The sequence below is a fragment of the Polypterus senegalus genome, chromosome 8 (genome assembly GCF_016835505.1).
Source record: "Polypterus senegalus isolate Bchr_013 chromosome 8, ASM1683550v1, whole genome shotgun sequence".
NCBI lineage: Eukaryota > Metazoa > Chordata > Cladistia > Polypteriformes > Polypteridae > Polypterus > Polypterus senegalus.
Window position 1 is genome coordinate 134,535,173 of NC_053161.1, and position 21,193 is coordinate 134,556,365.

The 21,193-nt window shown below is 40.1% G+C and overlaps 2 protein-coding genes across 2 annotated transcripts in view; both read right to left on the minus strand.

Annotated features, from left to right (window-relative positions):
* poc1b (POC1 centriolar protein B) overlaps positions 1-4,033 on the minus strand; it is a 117,351-nt gene extending 113,318 nt beyond the window's left edge. Inside the window, exon 1 of the mRNA XM_039761792.1 lies at positions 3,819-4,033. Within this exon, the coding sequence (XP_039617726.1) occupies positions 3,819-3,833 (15 nt within the window). The 5' untranslated portion in view covers positions 3,834-4,033. The remainder of the gene's footprint in view (positions 1-3,818) is intronic.
* A 7,134-nt stretch (positions 4,034-11,167) lies between these two features.
* LOC120534595 (tigger transposable element-derived protein 1-like) lies at positions 11,168-12,931 on the minus strand. The gene has a single exon (XM_039762184.1). The coding sequence runs from the start codon at positions 12,929-12,931 to the stop codon at positions 11,168-11,170; it is 1,764 nt and encodes a 587-aa protein (XP_039618118.1).
* Between the last annotated feature and the right edge of the window lie 8,262 nt (positions 12,932-21,193).

The window sequence follows — 21,193 nt, forward strand, 5'->3', positions numbered from 1 at the left end:
GCCGGCATTTTTGATATATAATATAATGTGCATAATTTACCAAAACACCAATAATTTTTCTAATGTACTAACCAAAAAGTTATAAAAAGTGCCTAGCCTACTTCGATTAAGCTAGGAGCATGGCGGCACGCATGGTCGCAGCGGCTCAGGGCTCTCCTTTTCAGTGCACTTTTTGTTGTTTTTGTACTTTTTTTTTGTCCTTGTTTGTGCACGATCGGTTTGGCGAACATCCGCTACACCATTTAGAACCTTATAGACATCGGTGTCCAGAGCCAGACATCTGTTTCGAGTGTTTTTCATCACACGCACAACATCACAGACAACATAGCGAGACCAGCAGGCTCTCCGTGGATTGTTGTCGGGTCTAGGAGACGACACAGACAGAGGTGGGAAAGAAAGCAGAAGCGGGGCCGCAGATCCGGCGTTATGCTAAGGCTAAAAAACAACCATACAAGCCCTATACAGAACTTTTTTCTGCACTGAAGGAGCTGCTTTTAACCTCATTGTAGATGCGTATAATGACAATAAAAGGCATTCTATTCTAGAAACAATTTCATACTGTACTCACCATTTAATTTGACATCTTTGGGCTGCAGTAAGGGAGGAGATATTTCCACACAATGTCCATCTTCGTTTCGATTGCGATCGCTTACTTTTACCTTCTTTTCCTTCCTTAGCAATTATGTGTCTTGCTTGCATGGTCTTAATGAATTATATATATAGGTAATTTACTGCAATGACGGAAATTACATCCACAAACACATGTATCTGGGCTCCGACTGACGCTACTAACGCTCTCGGTTGTTTGTTTACAATCGCTAGCGATACACGTGACCACATCCGTTTAAATAGCAAGATGTTGATCGTAAATCAAAACAAAAAAAATTCATTTTAAACTTCCCGATAATTTATTATAAATTTTATTAATAAAATCAACAACTAAAACACTTTTTTGAATAAATTCTTTATTTAATTTAAAGTACCGGCATGCAAAGTTACTTCTTCATCCGAAAGATGGCTCTGTGGTTTCGTCATTATTTACTTCCGTATTCATTGGCAAAACCGGCATTGCGCTGGAAATCTTGAATCTGAAACGATACTCGTTGTATAAACCGACCCCCAAACTCCAAGCCAAAAAATCTAGGACAAAATTTTCGGCTTATATAACGGGATCTACAGTAGGCCTGGTCTTATGACTACATGGAACAGAATGGAAAAATCTCAGTTAAATTAAACTATTTCTACAGCAGTTTACCATTGATCATAAGTCAAACCATTTTTGAAAGATATGCAGATAAGTATTAGACTGAACACAATAGGCCTAGAACCTTTAAGAAGGCAAACACAATGCACCTTGTTTAAAGAAGTTTAATTAATATTTTTCAGATGTTATTGTTATAGACTTCCACAAGCACACATACAGATGGCATGCTAAAACAAACTTTTCTTGACGTTTTTAACATTATGGAGTCAGAATCTAAACTTAATTTGATTGCAAAAATATGACGCCATTACCATACTTCAATTTAAATGAATTTTAATTTAAATCTGAATACTTTTGCAAGGCACTGTACAATGAAAAAAAAATGCAAATATGCATTTTTCCATGTATAATACAAATTCTATGTATGTTTAATTCAATCCATCCATTTTTACACATTTTTCCAGTTCACGATCAAGAGGAGCCACAGTTTATCCAAGCAGCAAGGGCTATACTGGTGCTGAACTGTGTCAATGTGTTGCATGTTGGTCAGATGTCACTGTACTCTGCAATAATACGAGCCAGGAGATTCACACACCCACACCAATTCATACCGGACCAGTTTAGAGCCACCAATTAGCCTAACGTGCACTCTTTGGGATTTAAAAAACAAAAACAGCAGTATCTAACAAAAATCATGTAGACAAAGAGAACAGGCACAGGGTTCTCTTTGGATTTAAACCAAGAATTCCAGTGCTTGAAGAAGCAGCACAAACCAGTGTACTAGTGTATTTTTCAGCTATATCTGTAAACATGCACATTCTGGGCCAGTAAATGGAAGCATACTATTTAAAATAATACACTTTTAATGACCACAAAAGAATTCAGTATTCTACTCACTGAGAATCCCAGGTGGTTCAAGAGGCTCTGGGATGGGCCACATAAAGAATGGCAATGATGTCAACAACCTGTCCCTAAATGTGGACAAAACTAAAGAAATGATGCAAATAGTCAGAGGCACCAAATTCCTTGATGTGCACCTGACAGAGGACCTCACTTGAGACTCTCAACACTGCCTTCATGGCCAAGAGGGACAACAGGGTCTCCACTTTCTGTGACAAATAAAGAGGACCAGACTTTCCCTATACTGTACTATCCTACCACGTCCTACAGAGCCAACACAGGCAGCGTCCTGGCCAACTGTATCACTGGGAACAGCATATGGTGCACACTGGGTAGAAAATCACTGGGGCCTCTCCACCCTTTATTCAGCCCATTTTCTAAAAACACTGCATTTACAAGGCCTCCAGTATTGTGGAAGACAACAACCAGTTTGCTCTCTTGCCATTTGGCAGAAGGTACTGGAGTGTCTGCACCAGCTCTACCAGACTATTTAACAGTTTCTTTCCCCGTGCTGTTAGACAACTGAACAGATTTCTACCTCCAAATTCAATTTGGGCTTAAACCATTGCATAGTTTCTAATACTGGGAACTGTCTTCTGATAAAAAAAAAAAAAACAAACAAAAACCACTACCCATTGTCAGTGACTGTTTAAACGTTTTCTGATAACAGAAACTGCATGTCTCCTCTTAGGAACTGTTGCCACTTACGGTTAGTGAAACAAACTCCAGAGTTTACAATTGTCCTGTCTATGTGTATTGTATGTTGAACTGTTATACAGATTGCACTGTGAAAACTGCACAGTATTTTTTAAACGCATATGTTTATAGATTTATTATATAAGTATTATCCTTCATGTATGTAGCCCTCCTTAATGTATCCAGATAGAACTTGTTTCACCGTGTTCCTGGGGAAGGACATTTCGCATCACTGCAACTGCCCATGTATAGATGATAAGGCAAAAAAAGTGCGCTTTGACTTAAACTTCTGTAATTCCTTACTTTCTTGATTCGTTGGTCTGCCAGTAGCCGTCCTTCGCTTCTAGCAATAACCGTTACTACTAAGAGCAATATTACTGCACTCTCAACACGAGACGACAGCGGTACTGTACTTCTACGTCTGTCACATGCTGTGCTGTGGTATTACAATAAAGTGAAGACTGCCATCTTGTGGTAAATGATGAGAAAACTTCAAGATAAATTTATTAACAGCACTGTATTAATTCATAACTGTTGAATAAATGTGTCGCTGAAAATACTACGAAAGAACACTCGGTGAAAAACAGGCCTCGTCCTCATCCTTGTTTTGTATAGCACACTGACCAATAAGTAAACAGAGTCAGCAAGTTTAGATTCAAAACCACTATTTTAAATTCCAGTTATCCTGAAAACACTTTGATCAATTTTAATGAGAAATAAAAAAAACGATAGCCTTTTATTATTATTAAAAAAATACACAGACTGACACTCGTGAATTAGTGATATGCATTATTGGCTACAGACGCGTCTTTTTTGCATGTGCCTGTCACACTATCCCAATGTGACACTATTAACGTTTTCGATAATCGGCCTACAAAAGAAAGCTTAAGCAGAGGCAGCCGCCTCTGTCGTGCAAGTCCGCGACACACGCAGATGCAGCTGCTAAACCCACTGAAAGGCCTGACACCAAATAATAAAAGAAACAAATGCGAAAAATCTCACTTATGTACACCCTTACCAGAGCAGATGACATGTAGGGACCTCCTTAAACAATAAAACGTTCAAAACAAACACTCTGTTGCCTTGGCGCCCACCACTCTGCTCCCTCAGCGCCGTTTTCCGCTTCTCCACTTTGATTTTTTTTTCACTCAAGCCTGGGCGCCTCAGACATCGACAGTCGAGCACCGAGGTGGTCGATGGGTAACTCTGTCACGTCTCAGCACCGCCGTTAAAGTCAAAGTAGACCGGGAATGGGGATGCAGGAACGGTTACTGCAGACAGGTAGTTATGGAGTAAGATCGCTGTCAAAAATAACTCGTAATAATTTAAGTCAAATTTATATTTCACATGTGTCAGTTACGCTTGCTTTTCAAAATTACGAGAACAATTCTCAGGCGTGAACTGTAAAAAAATACGTCATTGGATGCGCGAGGCATTCTCTATCGTAGAAGAAACAATCGATTTTTGTTACTACGCATGTGCCACAAAGGTAGAACGCTGGAGTGAGTTATTTTTGACAGCGATCCTACTCCATATATACGGGCAAAAGTTTTGGTCGTCGGTTCAATTGCTGCCTTGGTGTTAAGTGTTTATAATCTAACTGGTGGTTTTTTGTAGCAGCATTTAGTGAACCGTGAACAATCAGGCCATGCTGTGACGCTAACTATCACGGGGGTGCGCCATTGGATCCACTTTTATTTACTTCACCTGAGAGTCTTCGGGAGAGGGTTGTCGAAAGGTCGAAAAGGGTCCGGCTGCAGGTCCGCAGAAGGAGAACAGTTGTTGTACAGTTTTTCCCAATTCGAAAAAGAAAAGGAGCTGAAAACGTTTTCCGACACGGAACAATGGCACAACAGAACAAGGTATGGACTCGCAGAATTAAAAGCTCAGTATATTTAAAGAAACTTTAGATCCATTCAATAAAACTAATGAGATTTACGATTATATACTGTCTAGCGAATCCAAGTGTTCTGTGTTTATCGTCATTACTGGCATATCCTGTTTTCAAGCATACCGTTTTAATTATTTTTTACCTCTTGTATTATTTCTTTTTAATATTTACCATATTATTTCAACTATATTAACTTTTTCACTTATTTATGAGATGCTATGTAGAGAATCTGCAATTTTAGTGTACAATATGAAATGTATTTATGTTTATCGTCGTCATTAACGTTTGTTAAATATCTTATTTATCTTGATTTTTCTGTAGTTAAGTTAGCTATTTATAAAAGCACGTTGGCGCTTTCTGCCAAATTAGTACTGTATTACATTTTTTTGTCTTGATTTCCACAGTCACATTTCTCCAAAAAGGCAGAGAATATAAAACCAACTTTGATTACATTGATTAAATATCAAAGTGAATCCAAGTGCCCTCTTTGTAAAAAGCAAAGAGAACACAGCATCCTGCTGCCTGCCATCAGAGTCACGAAGGCCACATTGTCAAACAATACTGATGTTTAGATTTCTGAAGTGGAACTTTTTTAAATACACTTTAAAAAGCCGAGCAAATCCTGCATTTTCCGTTGGTTGGCAGGTTTTACTATTTACAGATGTAAGACAGGGTGTGTCACCAGTGGCCATTTCCATTGTTGCTTTTGTTTAAAAGTCATTGTCAACAGTTTACTGTATGTCCGTATTTAATATTTGTCTTTGATAAAATTTATTACCCATTGTATTAGGGCCTTCTGAGTCAGATGAATAGCCATGACTGTGGAATTTTCATGTTGATGGTATGACCATTTTATATTGTAACTCTCTCTTTTTTTTTTTTTTTTTGTATGTCTGTATTTAATGTTGCGTCTAGGTTTCCAAATTACCATGTTATGGTTTCTCTGTATTTCATCCTTAAGGCCCCCTTCAATTTTAACAAGGTGTGTCTCAACTTTAGTCCTCTCCTCTTTCATTGTAGTATTTGTAGAGGGAACATTATGTCTGGTTGCTTTTTCCCATTTTTGTCACCTTCTACAGTTTGTGTTAAATATTTGTGTTAATTTTATTATATTTGTAGTTTTTATTAATTTCAGCATACTGTCTCTAGTGGTTTTGAAGTTCCAGAAACGCCTACCTTTCAAAATCCAGATATTTTAAATGTATGTTTATAATGGTTTGCATAAATATTTTTGAAACATTAAACTCCTTTTAACAACGTGACTCTGCTCAGTTCTCCTTAGATTGACATGCTGGCTTTGAGGAAGCACTGCTGTAGAATGTCGCTTGAGAACTCCAGCACCAAGGGGTAAATGAAATTTAAATTTCCTTTAACTTTCATTCAGTTCTGCGGTAATATGGCAAATATACTTAGCCATATTGTAAATCAAAGACAAATAGTCAAAATGCATACCATTATAAACTTAGTGCTTTTTGAAATCACTGAAGTAACTACTCCCATCCGACTAAGCAAGCAAACACCTTTCTAAATGAAGGCCAAGAACCAAAGAAAAAATTAGAAGGTACAGAAGTAATGGACAGCCAGGACAGGGTCATTTTTGTGCTTATTCTTTTGGTTCTTTTTTTTATCATTTTCTCTGTTTTCAGGTTTAGACTTTACTCTGTCTTCTCATAAATGGCTCGATAAAGACTTGCACTAGATCTGAAGTGAAAAACAATGTTTTTCTATTTTGTTCCATAGCACTGCATTCATGCAGGTTTCAGATCTTTTCTTTTAGAAGAAACGTCAGCCACCCTTCTCCAACATCCAGCACAGGGTACCGATGAGCAGGTACAGATGCATTATTTTATAAACTTTCATAAGAAAGATGAATTACATTTTGTTGATGCTTATTCAATGCCTATTGTATTGTGAATAAAATGTATGAAAAGACTTTTAATGCTTGTCTCAGGTGCCTACTGGTAATTGTTAACCAGTAGGAGTCAAAGCTCAAAAGACTAAAAGCCTGTTTTACATCTTCTGACAAACTGTAGTACTAGTACAACTCTTAAAGGCCTTAAAACATTTGAAATGCATTGTGTGATGTGTTAATAATAGTGTATGGTAAGAAACATTGAAGACTTGTAGAATTGAAAGCAGTAATGTTAATAATGTATAACAAATTAAGAATATACTGTACATTATTTTTTTACTTTCCTTGCATTCCTTGTAAATGTGGAGAAAAAGGCTATAAGCTTTATGATGACCATTTAAAGAATTTTTTTTTTAAATAAAACATATTGCAGCAACATGGAATCCTTCAGCATTTTACCGAGGCAGAGAAGTGTTGTGCTGAGAGCATTTCTGTGTTCGGGGGCGAGTCTGACGCCCTCCATTACTGCCAATGGACAAAGACGACATTGAGGAGGCCCTTCAGAAATCTGATTTGCTATCTGAATTTCCAGAAGAAGAGGAGAGGGAATATGTCTTTAGACCCTTCATCATCCTTTTTTCACATATGGAAGACATGCATCTGTTTTTCGATAACGTGAGAGGAAAAGGAAAAATGACTGTGTTTTTGTGAGAAAATGTAACAGACATACAGGTCCCTCATTGTTCAGTTACAACCTACAATTCTTAGTCTTTTATATATTCTTTAATTTTTTTGTAATGTTGCAAACCAACTTCCTCTTTACAGTCCATTGTCTCAGATCTGCACTTCTTAGTGTTATGTATTAAAATAAAGTTTTATAAAGCAGAGCAAGGCAATTTTTTATTTTTAAAGCATGTTTACAACAGCCAGAAGTGAACCAAAGTGCTGTACAAGAAAGGGTAAAAGAAGCAGTTCAAATATACTGTATGTACACAGCACAAAACTGCAAGCATAATGAACCATTACATAAAAGAAACTCAAAATACCCATACATATTTATAATTGTGAACATACAAGAGCCGACATACACACAATGGCAACCTCTTGCAGGGTCAAATGGCAGCAAGAAGAAATAAGACTTTAAGGATGCCTTAAAAATGGCCTGTGCTGGAACAGACCTAACATAATAAGGTGAGCCATTCCAGAGAAAAGGAGCAATCACTGCAAACACCCGCTTCCTCCTTTGTTTCAGCCTTGACCTTGGCACAACTAAGAGCATCAGGCTAGTAGACCGCAGGGCTCATGTTGGCACATACAAGTGAAGAGGTTTCAATAGGCAAATATTTGAAAACAAGGAATAGAATTTTCAAATCAATTCTGAAACAGACCAGAAGCCAATGAAGCGATGTCAGTATTGGTGAAATATGGCCACACTTATGAGAGCCATTCAATAAGCGAACAGCAAAGCTGTGGAATAGTTGTAGGTGTCGTAACAGGGCCTGACCAATACCTGCAGTGCAGCCAGAAAGTATTCACAGCGCATCACTTTTTCCACATTTTGTTATGTTACAGCCTTATTCCAAAATGGATTAAATTTATTTTTTTCCTCAGAATTCTACACACAACACCCCATAATGACAATGTGAAAAAAGTTTACTTGAGGTGTTTGCAAGTTTATTAAAAATAAAAAAACTGAGAAACCACATGTACATAAGTATTCACAGCCTTTGCTCAATACTTTGTCAATGCACCTTTGGCAGCAATTACAGCCTCAAGTCTTTTTGAATAAGATGCCACAAGCTTGGCACACCTATCCTTGGCCAGATTCACCCATTCCTCTTTGTAGCACCTCTCAAGCTCCATCAGGTTGGATGGGAAGCATCGGTGCACAGCCATTTTAAGATCTCTCCAGAGATGTTCAATTGGATTCAAGTCTGGGCCACTCAAGGACATTCACAGAGTTGTCCTGAAGCCACTCCTTTGATATCTTGGCTGTGTGCTTAGGGTCGTTGTCCTGCTGAAAGATGAACCTTCGCCACAGTCTGAGGTCAAGAGCGCTCTGGAGCAGGTTTTCATCCAGGATGTCTCTGTACATTGCTGCAGTCATCTTTCCCTTTATCCTGACTAGTCTCCCAGTTCCTGTCACTGAAAAACATCCCCACAGCATGATTCTGCCACCACCATGCTTCACTGTAGGGATGGCATTGGCCTGGTGATGAGTGGTGCCTGGTTTCCTCCAAACATGACACCTGGCATTCACACCAAAGAGTTCAATCTTTGTCTCATCAGACCAGAGAATTTTGTTTCTCATGGTCTGAGAGTCCTTCAGGTGTCTTTTGGCAAACTCCAGGCGGGCTGCCATGTGCCATGTGGCCTGTCTGGCCACTCTACCATACAGGCCTGATTGGTGTATTGCTGCAGAGATGGTTGTCCTTCTGAAAGGTTCTCCTCTCCTCTCTCCACAGAGGACCCCTGGAGCTTTGACAGAGTGACTATCGGGTTCTTGGTCACCTCCCTGACTAAGGCCCTTCTCCCCCGATCGCTCAGTTTAGATGGCTGGCCAGCTCTAGGAAGAGTCCTGGTGGTTTTGAACTTCTTTCACTTACAGATGATGGAGGCCACTGTGCTCACTGGGACCTTCAAAGCAGCAGAAATTTTTCTCTAACCTTCCCCAGATTTGTTCCTTGAGACAATCCTGTCTCGGAGGTCTACAGACAATTCCTTTGACTTCATGCTTGGTTTGTGCTCTGACATGAACTGTCAACTGTGGGACCTTATATAGACAGGTGTGTGCCTTTCCAAATCATGTCCAATCAACTGAATTTACCACAGGTGGACTCCAGTTAAGCTGCAGAAACATCTCAAGGATGATCAGGGGAAACATGATGCATCTGAGCTCAATTTTGAGCTTCATGGCAAAGGCTGTGAATACTTATGTACATGTGCTTTCTCAATTTTTTTATATTTGCAAAAACCTCAAGTAATGTGTGTAGAATTCTGAGGAAAAAAATGAATTTAATCCATTTTGGAATAAGGCTGTAACATAATGTGGAAAAAGTGATACGCTGTGAATATTTTCCGGATGCACTGTAGTTTAAGAAGATGCATTGCCATCCACGTTTTAATATCATTCAAACATGCTTGGAGGTTCTGTATTTTTTAGCTTTGATTTTAGTGGCAAATATATTTGAGTGTCATCAGTATAGAGAAGCCATACTTGTTAACAATGGAGCCTAAAGGTAAAATGCATATCAAAAAGATAGCTGGTCCAAGGATGGAACCCCACAAGTAAGACAAGCTACAGAGGATGAGAACTCACCCAAATGAAGAGAAAGGCTCCTGTTTCTTAAAACCATTTCAGGGCATTACCTTGGATGCCTACAAACTGTTCAAGGCAGGATATAAGAATTGTAAGATCCACAATATCAAAAGCTGAGGTAAGATCTACCAGTACAAGAATGGCAGAATCACCAGCATTAGTAAGTGAGAAGACGAGGTCACTGTAAACCTTTAACAAGGCTCTTTCAGTTCTGTAAGAACATCTGTACCTGGAATGGAATTTTTTCAGAATACTATTTTCATCCAGAAATGTTTGAGTTAGGACAACGTTTTCTAAGACTTTAGATTAAAAAGGCAGTTTAGAAATTGGCCTGAAATTTGACACGATGGCACGAGTTTGCATGTTCTCCCCGTGTCACATTAGAGGGTCCTTATTTTTTTTAATACGTTTCTGCACCACAGCGTGTTTCAAGGCAGCAGGAACACAACCAGAAATCAAGCTAGCATTTATTAAGGTAACAATACTTGGTCTGACAGAATCAAAAACCCCTTAACTAATCGAGGGGACACTGTCCAGGGGGCAATTCGTAGGATTCAGGCATTGCACCAAATCAGACAACAGAGACGATGACACACGCAGGCTCAGAGTGGTCAAAGACAGCTGAACACACCATGGGAGGAGATGAATCCTAAGCAAGCAGTGGAACCGATGACCTAATAATGGTAATCTTATTTAGAAAAAAGTATATCTCCGTTTGGAGAGTAAGTCGGGGTATGTGACAAATGACAAATTCCTAATACAAGAAATGGTATATGGCGAGTAAAGGATTTACATCACTAAAAAATTGATTTGTAATTATTGCATCTACCCAAACAAAACATTTTTAAAGTTAAGTTTAAAATCTGTTAGTACAGTTCCAAAATACAGTGGAACCCCGGGTTACGAGTTTAATCCGTTCCAGAACCGAGCTCGTAACCCGAACGAATTTCCCCCATTTAAAATAATGGAAATGAGATTAATCCGTTCCAGCCCTCCCAAAAAGTCCCCAAAATATCATAAATAATGGAAAAAAACATGTTTTTAAATAAGAAACAAACATCAAAATACTTTATTAGTAAATATAGTTATATAAAAGATAAACCAACTTAAGAAAATGTAAACTTACTTTGGCGGCAGACGGATGGGCTAGAGGACTGGCTGCATTTTTGGCACCTTCACATCAAAAAAAACTAAAATTGCACTTTCTTAACTGTACGTACGTACATGAATTGTAAAAAAATAAACTTTCTTAACTTTAAACTTAGCCTAACACTTAACATTACGTACGTATGATTTTTTTGTACGCTAATCATCTGTTTTTGCCTTTTTGGCTGCACTTTCGGCACTTTCACTTATAGCAGTTTCAGTTTTAGTATAAAGATACCTATGCAACGACGTTTGCTTTTGCCTGCTTTTTAAAAGCTTACGGAAGTGAGCCAAGCAGGTGTCATCATAATTTGCTGCAGAACGACTAGTTGCCACTTTTTCTGGATGTTTCCTTTCAGTGAAACTTGTAACCTTCTCCCACATTCCCAGCACTTCTTTAATTTCACTTGTCGAAATTTCCTCTGTCTCGACCTCCTCCTCACTACCGCTGATCTCTTGCAGAGCCTCCGTACGTTGCATGTCCTGCAGCTCAAGCAACTCCTGTGTTGAGAGTTCCTCCTCATGTTCCTTGACAAGCTCGTTGATATTACCCTCGTCAACCTGCAGACCCATCGACTTGCCGATTGACACGATTTCATGCACTGGATCTATGTCGGGCACGTTGGTCTCGATCTCGGTATCAAGATCAAATCCTTCAAAGTCCCTCGCTGCAACCGCATCAGGCCATAACTTCTTCCATGCAGAATTCAGTGTTCTTCTGGTCACTTCTTTCCACGCCAGGTCAATCATGCGTAGGCATTGCACGATTTTGAAATGTTCTTTCCAGAACTCTCGGAGTGTTAGCTCCGTATTTTCTGTCACATCGAAGCATCGTTTGAACAGATGCTTCGTGTAGAGCTTTTTGAAATTGGAAATGACCTGCTGATCCATCGGTTGCAGGATTGAAGTCGTGTTGGGTGGGAGGTAGAGGACTTTTATGAATTGATATTCTTCCCGGATGTTGTCTTGGAGACCGGGCGGGTGGGCTGGAGCATTGTCGAGGACGAGTAATGCTTGCAGAGGCAGTTTGTTTTCTTGAAGATACTTCTTCACTGTAGGTCCAAAGCAGAGATTTACCCAGTCGATGAAGAACTGCCGCGTAACCCATGCCTTTGGATTGGCACGCCACATCACGTGCAGTTTTTCTTTAAGAATCCTGTGAGTTTTAAAGGCTCGAGGATTCTCTGAATGATAGACTAGCAGTGGTTTCACTTTAAAGTCACCGCAAGCATTTGCACACAATGCAAGGGTGAGGCGGTCCTTCATCGGCTTATGTCCTGGCATCTTCGTCTCCTCTGCTGTGATGTACGTCCTACGGGGCATTTTCTTCCAAAAAAGCCCCGTCTCGTTGCAATTAAAAACTTGCTGGGGGATGTAACATTCTGCCTCGATGAGCTGCGTGAAACGCGTGATGAAGTCGCCAGCTGCCTTCTGGTCTGCACTTGCTGCCTTGCCATGTCTTACGACAGAGTGAATGCCTGATCGCTTCTTAAATCTTTCGAACCATCCATGACTAGACTTGAATTCTGGTTCTACTACATCCGTAGATGTGGATGGTTCTTTCTGCTTCAGGTCATTGTAAAATATGCGAGCTTTCTCGCTTATGACTGTTTCAGTAAGCGTATCTCCTGCCAACTCTTTCTCTTTTATCCACAATAACAGCAGGTTTTCCATTTCTTCGTGGATAGCCGACCTTTGCTGTGTAATTACGGTCATTCCTTTTGCTACTTTTACACTCTTTATGGTCTCCTTTTGCTTTAGTATTGTGCATATCGTGGACGTACTGCAGTCGTAAATTTTGGCGAGTTCCATCACACACACACCTCTCTCATGCTTTTCTATAATTTCCTGCCTTAACTTGACTGACAGCATCCTTTTCTTCTTGCTGCTGTCCTTTCCACTTCCTACCTTCTTTGAAGACATGGTTAATGCCCAATATGTATGATATGGCTCTGGGTAGAAGGGGTAGAGGTTTCCGGGTAAGAAAGGCGAAGTGGAAACTAGCGGTGACGTATCGGAGCTCGGCTCGTAAACCGGGCAGAAATTTTGCTCGGATCGCGGCTCGTAAACCGAATTACTCGTATACCGAGCTGCTCGTGAACCGGGGTTCCACTGTAAATAAAAAAGATGGTTAATGGAAGTGCAACTTTCAATAATGCAAATTTTTACATTTCTTTAGAAAAGCAAATGATATAATATCTATTAAGCAATTTAGGAGATTTGCTTCACTTTTTTTTTGATAAGTACATACTTATAAGTTAGGAGAACAATGACACATTAAAATTAAAAACCAGGTAAACGTTTGAAAGTTTAATAACTCCACTTGAAAATTTATCAACATTATAGCAGTAGTGTAGAACAAAATTAAGAAAACACAATTCAAGACAGACAATAGAAATGAACTGTATAGCAGGCTGGATCATTTAAAAAATTGTTCAATATAAACAAATGTAAAAGTTTCTTTTACTGAGAACTCTAAAGTTTAGACCTTCATTTTCATGCCTGATGATTGCTTTGTTGTGTTATTGATCATCATTTATTTTGTAACATAATAAATTAATGTCATTAACGGAATTTTCCTTTATTGAACGAGGTTCCAGAAATAATGTCAGATATGCCGTTTAGTACAAAAGTAGGCTACCATAAAAATAATGTCAAATATTTTGAATGATAGAATTCACTATAATAGCAGTTAGAGCAACCACATTCATATTTAGTATGGTGTTTCCTTGATCTAAAAATATGTTGTGCCCTCTTTCTTTTAACTGTATCGAATCCTGACTCAAATTATAAAACTGTTTTGTGTTTCTAAAAGTAAATACGACAGTAATACCATAAAGAGAAATTGGGATTCTTGCCTCGTGATTACAGGAAATCATATTAATATCGTCTTTTAGGGTTACATGGTAAATCAACGTTACTAGTTTTTCAAAGAAAGCGATGTAGCAGAGGACGGACGGGAATGCTGGGGGCGTGGCTTAGAAGGCCGGGGGCGTGGACGGCCGAGTCTGTGACTTGCAGCCGGATACAATTGGGGAGGTCTGGCGCAGAGCCTACGGAGATATGGGGAGAACGTGACCGTTTCACGTGTGCCTGAACTTATTCGCTTCCAGCCGGTTTCTTTTTTTATACAATTTGTTAAAGCAATTACTTATTCAATGCTAAGAGCGAGTCAAAATAAAAAGATATTGCGCCACTAAAATGTGCCGGTTATTTGTAAAAAAAAAAAAAAAAATCAGTTTTCCACATTTAATATCTGATTGGATACAAAGGAGTTACATCAAATTGGACCAACTTGATTTTAAAAGTTTTATGACAAGACAGGTACCTTTGTTAGATGGGGTACTTGTGTACTAAACGGACGGTGGCACCACATTGAAGAGGGGAGGTTGCATAAGGTTTCCTCTACCCATTCTAGAGTTGGGATCCGTGGCGTCCGTTTAGTACACAAGTACCTTAAATGGCAGTTCAATTTTGCCCAGTTCAATGACAAACTTGGCACACCGTTACATCTAACAAGCAAAATGTACTCTGATGCTGAATGGGCACAGTAAAGCGTTAGGTGATGTTGGGCAGCCCTCATTTTCACAGCTTTGTGACAAGACAGATGCTTTTGTTATATATGAGTTGGGTACATGGGTCAAACTGATGGGCAAAGTTGGCACATTCCCATATCTAGTGAATGGAATTGAATGTTTAATGGGCACTGCAGACAGTTAGACGGCATTTGGCTACACTGGTTTTGAGAAAAGAAAGATGCCTTTGTTAATTGCAAGTTGAACTTTGGGTACACGGGTCAAGTGGATTGGCAAGATTTGTCAGATTTCAGTGTGATTTTCGACTGGCAGGTTGTATGCCGCTGACCCACTCTAATATTCAGAGAAAAGCGACTACCTTTGTTAAAGTGTAGTTGAGTTTTGCTGTCCCTGTGTGGATACATGGGTCAGACTGACTGACAAACTTGGCAATGAAGGAAATTAACTGTGATGTTTAATGGGCATAGTAAAAGGCTAAATGGCGCTGGACCACATTAGTTGTCACAGTTTTAATAAAATGCAGATGCCTTTGTTTAGTAGCAGTTGAGTTTTGCACAACCCAATGTGACTACGTGCCTCAAACGGACTGTCAATTTTGTCACATTCCCATTTTTAATGACTAGGATTAACTTTGATGTTTAACAAGCACTGTAGAAGGTTGTGCAGCATTTTGCCACCCTTGTTTTCATAGCTTTGTGAGAAGATTCCTTTTTCATGTTGCAGTTGACATTTGCATGGCCCAAAGTGAGTTCATGGGTCAAATTGGCTGGCAAGCTTGCCATATCCAATAAATAGGTTTCACTGTGTTGCTCAATTGCCATTGTACTGGACCTCCCTAATTTTAATAACATTATGACAAGATCGATGACTTTTTAAAATTTCAGTTGAGTTTTTCCTTGTCCAAACATGGATCATACTGACTGGCAAAGTTGGCACATTGTAATCTGATGAATGAAATTTGTGATTTAATTGGCAGAAAAGAGCTTTATGCTTCCTGGGATAGGCTACAGCTGCCCTGTGATTCTGCCTCTGCCTCAGGATAATGTAGGTTTAGAAATTGTATGAATGCATGGATAAATACACAAATAAATAAATAAAATTGAAATAAACGTATTGGGGTGGCGCAGTGGGTAGTGCTGCTGCCTCGCAGTTAGGAGACCCAGGTTCGCTCCCCGTGTCTGTGTGGGTTTCCTCCCACAGTCCAAAGACATGCAGGTTAGGTGCATTGGCGATCCTAAATTGTCCCTAGTGTGTGCTTGGTGTGTGTGTGTGTGTGTGTGTGTGTGTGTGTGTGTTCTGCGGTTCTGGGTTTGTTTCCTGCCTTGCGCCCTGTGTTGGCTGGGATTGGCTCCAGCAGACCCCCGTGACCCTGTAGTTAGGATATAGCGGGTTAGATAATGAATGAATGGATGGATGGATAAACGTATTGTAAATGCAACACTAAATAAATAATAACAACATGATGAAATGCAAGTATAAATAATTAAAAGGGTCACAAAATATGCCTTTTGTTCCTTAATTTTGTCAGTCGGTCATTTCAAACCCGTTAGTCATGAACAGGGTCGCGGGGGTCTGCCAGAGCCTATCCCAGCCAGTCCATTGCAGGGGGGGACACAGACACGTACAATTTAGTGCCGTCAAAACACCTAACCTGCATGTCTTTGGAAACCCCCACAGACACAGGGAGAACTTGCAAACCTCCATATTTAATGTTATTATGTAGTTATTGTCATATTTCACAGTTCATTTATTTTTGTCCTAAATATTCCTCCATTATAAGGGCGTACCATTCTCTGCACTCAGTCATTAATCCAGCTCAGTGCATCCATAGCAAAATCGTGAGTGTTAAAAAAAAAAAAAATGGACTTAAAAGCAGTGCCGTCACGAGGGGGCTGCTTAAGAAGTTTCTATTGTGCAAAGCCCCCGATCTTTACGTTTGTTTTGTATATATTCATATTGTCCATTGTCATAATTCTGTACCACGACCAAGAGTGCTGACATCCATAACATGTCGCTCTCCTATACACGTATAACAAACATATGGACACTCGGCTAAGACATTATGTAAAGTTTAAAATGTACCACCGTTAATTTGTTAATTTCATGCGCTCACTTTTTATTGTTAATCACATGTTGTCATTGTTTAATTATTATCATTGTGTCGGTTTTATTTTGTTTATTTATTTATTTTGCATATTGCCCTTTGTAACCACTATAAAGGGGCGAAGTATGAAGTACGATCGCTGTCAAAAATAACTCCAGTATTCTACCTTTGGTTTGGACATGTGCAGGGGAGAGATACTGGGTATATTGGGAGGAGGATGTTAACGGCAGAGCTGCTCTGCAAGAGGAAAAGAGGAAGGCCTAAGACATTGTCGGGCAACCGATGCGCTAATTTTCTAGGGGCGCCGCGAAAACTTTTGTAAAATATTTAAAATTGCTAGTGTTTTTGAACTTTTGGCTGATTAAAAAGATAATGTTTAAAAAAATATTTTATGTTGGAAAAACAGATAACGGAACACTTACTGAAATGAAGTCTAAGAAACGCAAGAGACTTCAAATGATCGACAAGGAAATGCGCGTCTGTCTTTCGAAAATTGATCCTCGCATCAATCTCATATGTGCTGAAAAACAATCTCAACGTTCACATTAATTAAATTTAAGATTTATCCTTTGATTGCTTTATTAACAAAATATCTTTCAAACGTTTTTATTGGCGATTGTCCATAGATTGTGTCGTCACGACTTTATTTATGGGCAGTCCCTCAGGTGTGCCGCGAAAGAAAGTTTTTGGACTCGAAAAAGGTTGCCTTTCACTGGCCTAAGAGAAGGTTTCTGGATGTGGTGAGAGAGGACATGCAGGTGATGGGTGTGACAGAGCAAGATGTAGCGGACAGGAAGATATGGAAGAAGATGATCCACTGTGGCAACCCCTAACAGGAGCAGCCGAAAGAAGAAGATGACGACTATAGAGTTTATGAAGTCGTAGAAAACGGATAGATTGAAAGAAGTACACAACTTAGCAGGCAATAGCTTTTGATTTCATTTGATCAATGTGATTCTTCTTATTTGCTTTACATAAGAAATATTATTGTTTTTTCTTCAAGCTTTCATCACAATGCATACAGTCAAGGCTTCAAGAGTCAAGGCTGGGAGACTATCAAAAATAGGGCACGTTAAAGTCCATTGTGGAATCCTTGTGTGATTTTGGGCTATACAGAAATAAATTGTTGTCTTGCTCCACTGGAAGAATCTTAACCTACTTACCATAACACAATAGCAAAATGATGTCCCATGTTACTAAAAGTAAGTATTACCAGTTTCCTCCAGGAACTCTTTCTATCAACATTCCATTTTATCCTCAAATCTACCTTCTATTGAACCTCTCCTGTCTCTCTCTCTCCACTCCAACCAGAGGTTATTCTCTCTGGCCACAGCTAACACCAAATTTGCTCTGACCACTTGCTGGAAATAGGCTGTTTTTCCCCCTTTTCCTCTCTGAAAAGGATATGTACTCAATCGTACGCTTTGTCACTATTAGTGGAGAGGAATTATGGATCTTCCTCTTCTAATACTGCTAAATGGCAGTTTATGGTACAATTGATGTGATGACAGTTGGCCTGTCACTCTTCAGCAGTATATATACAGGTGCCAGTCATAAAATTAGAATATCATGACACAGTTGATTTATTTCAGTAATTCCATTCAAAAAGTGAAACTTCTATATTAGATTCATTCATTGCACACAGACTGATGTATTTCAGATGTTTATTTCTTTTAATTTTGATGATTATAACTGACAACTAATGAAAGTCCCAAATTCAGTATCTCGGAAAATTAGAATATCAATTAAGACCAATGCAAAAAAAGGATTTTTAGAAATGTTGGCCAACTGAAAGGTATTAACATGAAAAGTATGAGCATGTATAGCACTCAATATTTAGTTGGGGCTCTTTTGGCCTGGATTACTGCAGCAATGCGGCGTGGCATGGAGTTGATCAGTCTGTGGCACTGCTCAGGTGTTATGAGAGCCCATGTTGCTCTGATAGTGGTCTTCAGCTCTTCTGAATTGTTGGATGTGGCGTATTGCATCTTCCTCTTCACAATACCTATGGGGTTAAGGTCAGGTGAGTTTGCTGGCCAATCAAGAACAGGGATACCATGGTCCTTAAACCAGGTACTGGTAGTTTTGGCAATTTGTGCAGGTGCCAGGTCCTGTTGGAAAATGAAATCTGCATCTCCATAAAGTAAGTCAGCAGCAGGAAGCATAAAGTGCTCTAAAACTTCCAGGTAGACGGCTGCGTTGACCTTGGACCTCAGAAAACACAATGGGCCAACACCAGCAGATGACATGGCACCCCAAATCATCACTGACTGTGGAAACTTTACACTGGACCTCAAGCAACGTGGATTCTGTGCCTCTCCTCTCTTCCTCCAGACTCTGGGACCTTGATTTCCAAAGGAAATGCAAAATTTACTTTGATCAGAGAACATAACTTTGGACCACTCAGCAGCAGTTTTGTCTTTAGCCCAGGCGAGACGCTTCTGACGCTGTCTCTTGTTCAAGAGTGGCTTGACACAAGGAATGCGACAGCTGAAACCCATGTCTTGCATACGTCTGTGCATGGTGGTTCTTGAAGCACTGACTCCAGCTGCAGTCCACTCTTTGTGAATCTACCCCACAGTTTTAAATGAGTTTTGTTTCAGAATCCTCTCCAGGGTGCGGTTATCCCTATTGCTTGTACACTGTTATCCCTATTGCTTGTACACTTTTTTCTACCACATCTTTTCCTTCCCTTTGCCTCTCTATTAATGTGCTTGGACACAGAGCTCTGTGAACAGCCAGCCTCTTTAGCAATGACCTTTTGTGTCATGCCTTCCTTTGTGCAAGTTGGCAATGGTCGTCTTTTGGACAACTGTCAAGTCAGCAGTCTTCCCCATGATCGTGTAGCCTACAGAACTAGACTGAGAGACCATTTAAAGGCTTTTGCAGGTGTTTTGAGTTAATTAGCTGATTAGAGTGTGGCACCAAGTGTCTTCAATATTGAACCTTTTCACAATATTCTAATTTTCCGAGATACTGAATTTGGGACTTTCATTAGTTGTCAGTTATAATCATCAAAATTAAAAGAAATAAACATTTGAAATACATCAGTCTGTGTGTAATGAATGAATCTGATATACAAGTTTCACTTTTTGAATTGAATTACTGAAATAAATCAACTTTGTCAAGATATTCTAATTTTATGACCGGCACTTGTATGTATGTATATATATATATATTATATATATATATATATATATATATATATATATATATATATATATATATATATATATATGTATGAGAGAGAGAGAGAGAGAGAGAGAGAGAGAGATATATATATATATATATACACTATATATATATATATATATATATATATATATATATATATATATATATATATATTGTCACAAGAACGAGACATTGACAGATAAAGAGTTGGGGCAGCCACCCGTATATTGTGGTATCCTGGCTGCAAAAGTCGTTTTCTTTAACAAAATACAGAGCACTGAAGTGCACACAACCGAGTCCAAAACAAGACTAAAGAAACAAAGGAAAAGGGGCAGGTTTTAAAGGGGAGACAGGAAGTGAGGTCGATGGATCTGGCACGTGGTCTTCCACCATTGGCTCAGAGTCGGAGGTGACATCAGAGGGACTGGAGCTGGTGTGGCCGACTTCCATTGGCTCAGTCCCGAAGTGATGTCAGGAGATCCAGGTGAAATCCCCGGGATGGTCTACAGGCAAGGGAGAAAAGAGTCAGTGCACTCTGCCACACCCCGCATGCCTCCAACTGCCTTCACTCAAGCCCTTTAGCTGCCTCCCATGCGCACGTGTGTGACAAGGCCCCCCCCTTAGCCCAGACCCGACGGGTCGGGCGACCTAACCGAGAGGTCGTGAACCCGAAAGAGCATCAGCGTTGGCGGAGAGCGCCCGGCGATGAACGAGCGAAAACTTGTACGGCTGCAGGTCAAGAAACCACCGGGTGACCCGCGGATTCGACTCCTTGTGGAGGGCCATCCACTGTAGGGTGCATGGTCCGTGACAAGGGTGAATTCCGCCCAACAGGTAGTACCTCAGCTGAGTAATCGCCCATTTAATCGCCAGAGCCTCCCTCTCCACCGCAGCATACCTGGTCTCCCGTCCAACAGTTTCCGCTCAGGAACATGATGGGGTGCTCCACACCATCGACGCTTTGGCTCAGCACGGCGCCCAGGCCTGTGTCCGGCGTCCGCCTGGAGGATGAAAGGCAAAGAAAAGTTAGGTGCCATCAAAACAGGTGTGGACGTAAGGGCCTGCTTTAAGTCACCAAATGCAGCGCTGTTTTTCAGTCCATACCACAATGTTCGGGCCCTCTCCTAAAACCGGGTACAAACCGGCGGTAGTACCCGGCTAACCCGAGAAAGGCTTGGACTTGCCGCTTGGTTCGTGGACGGGGCCATTTCAGAATGGCATCAATTTTGGAGCACTGTGGCCTTACGGTACCCGACCCACCAGGTAGCCTAAATATTTGGCTCGCTTAATCCAAGAAGCATTTCTGGGATTAATCCGGAGCCCGGCCTCACCAAGTGTCCGTAATACCGCTTGGACATGCTGTAGGTGTTC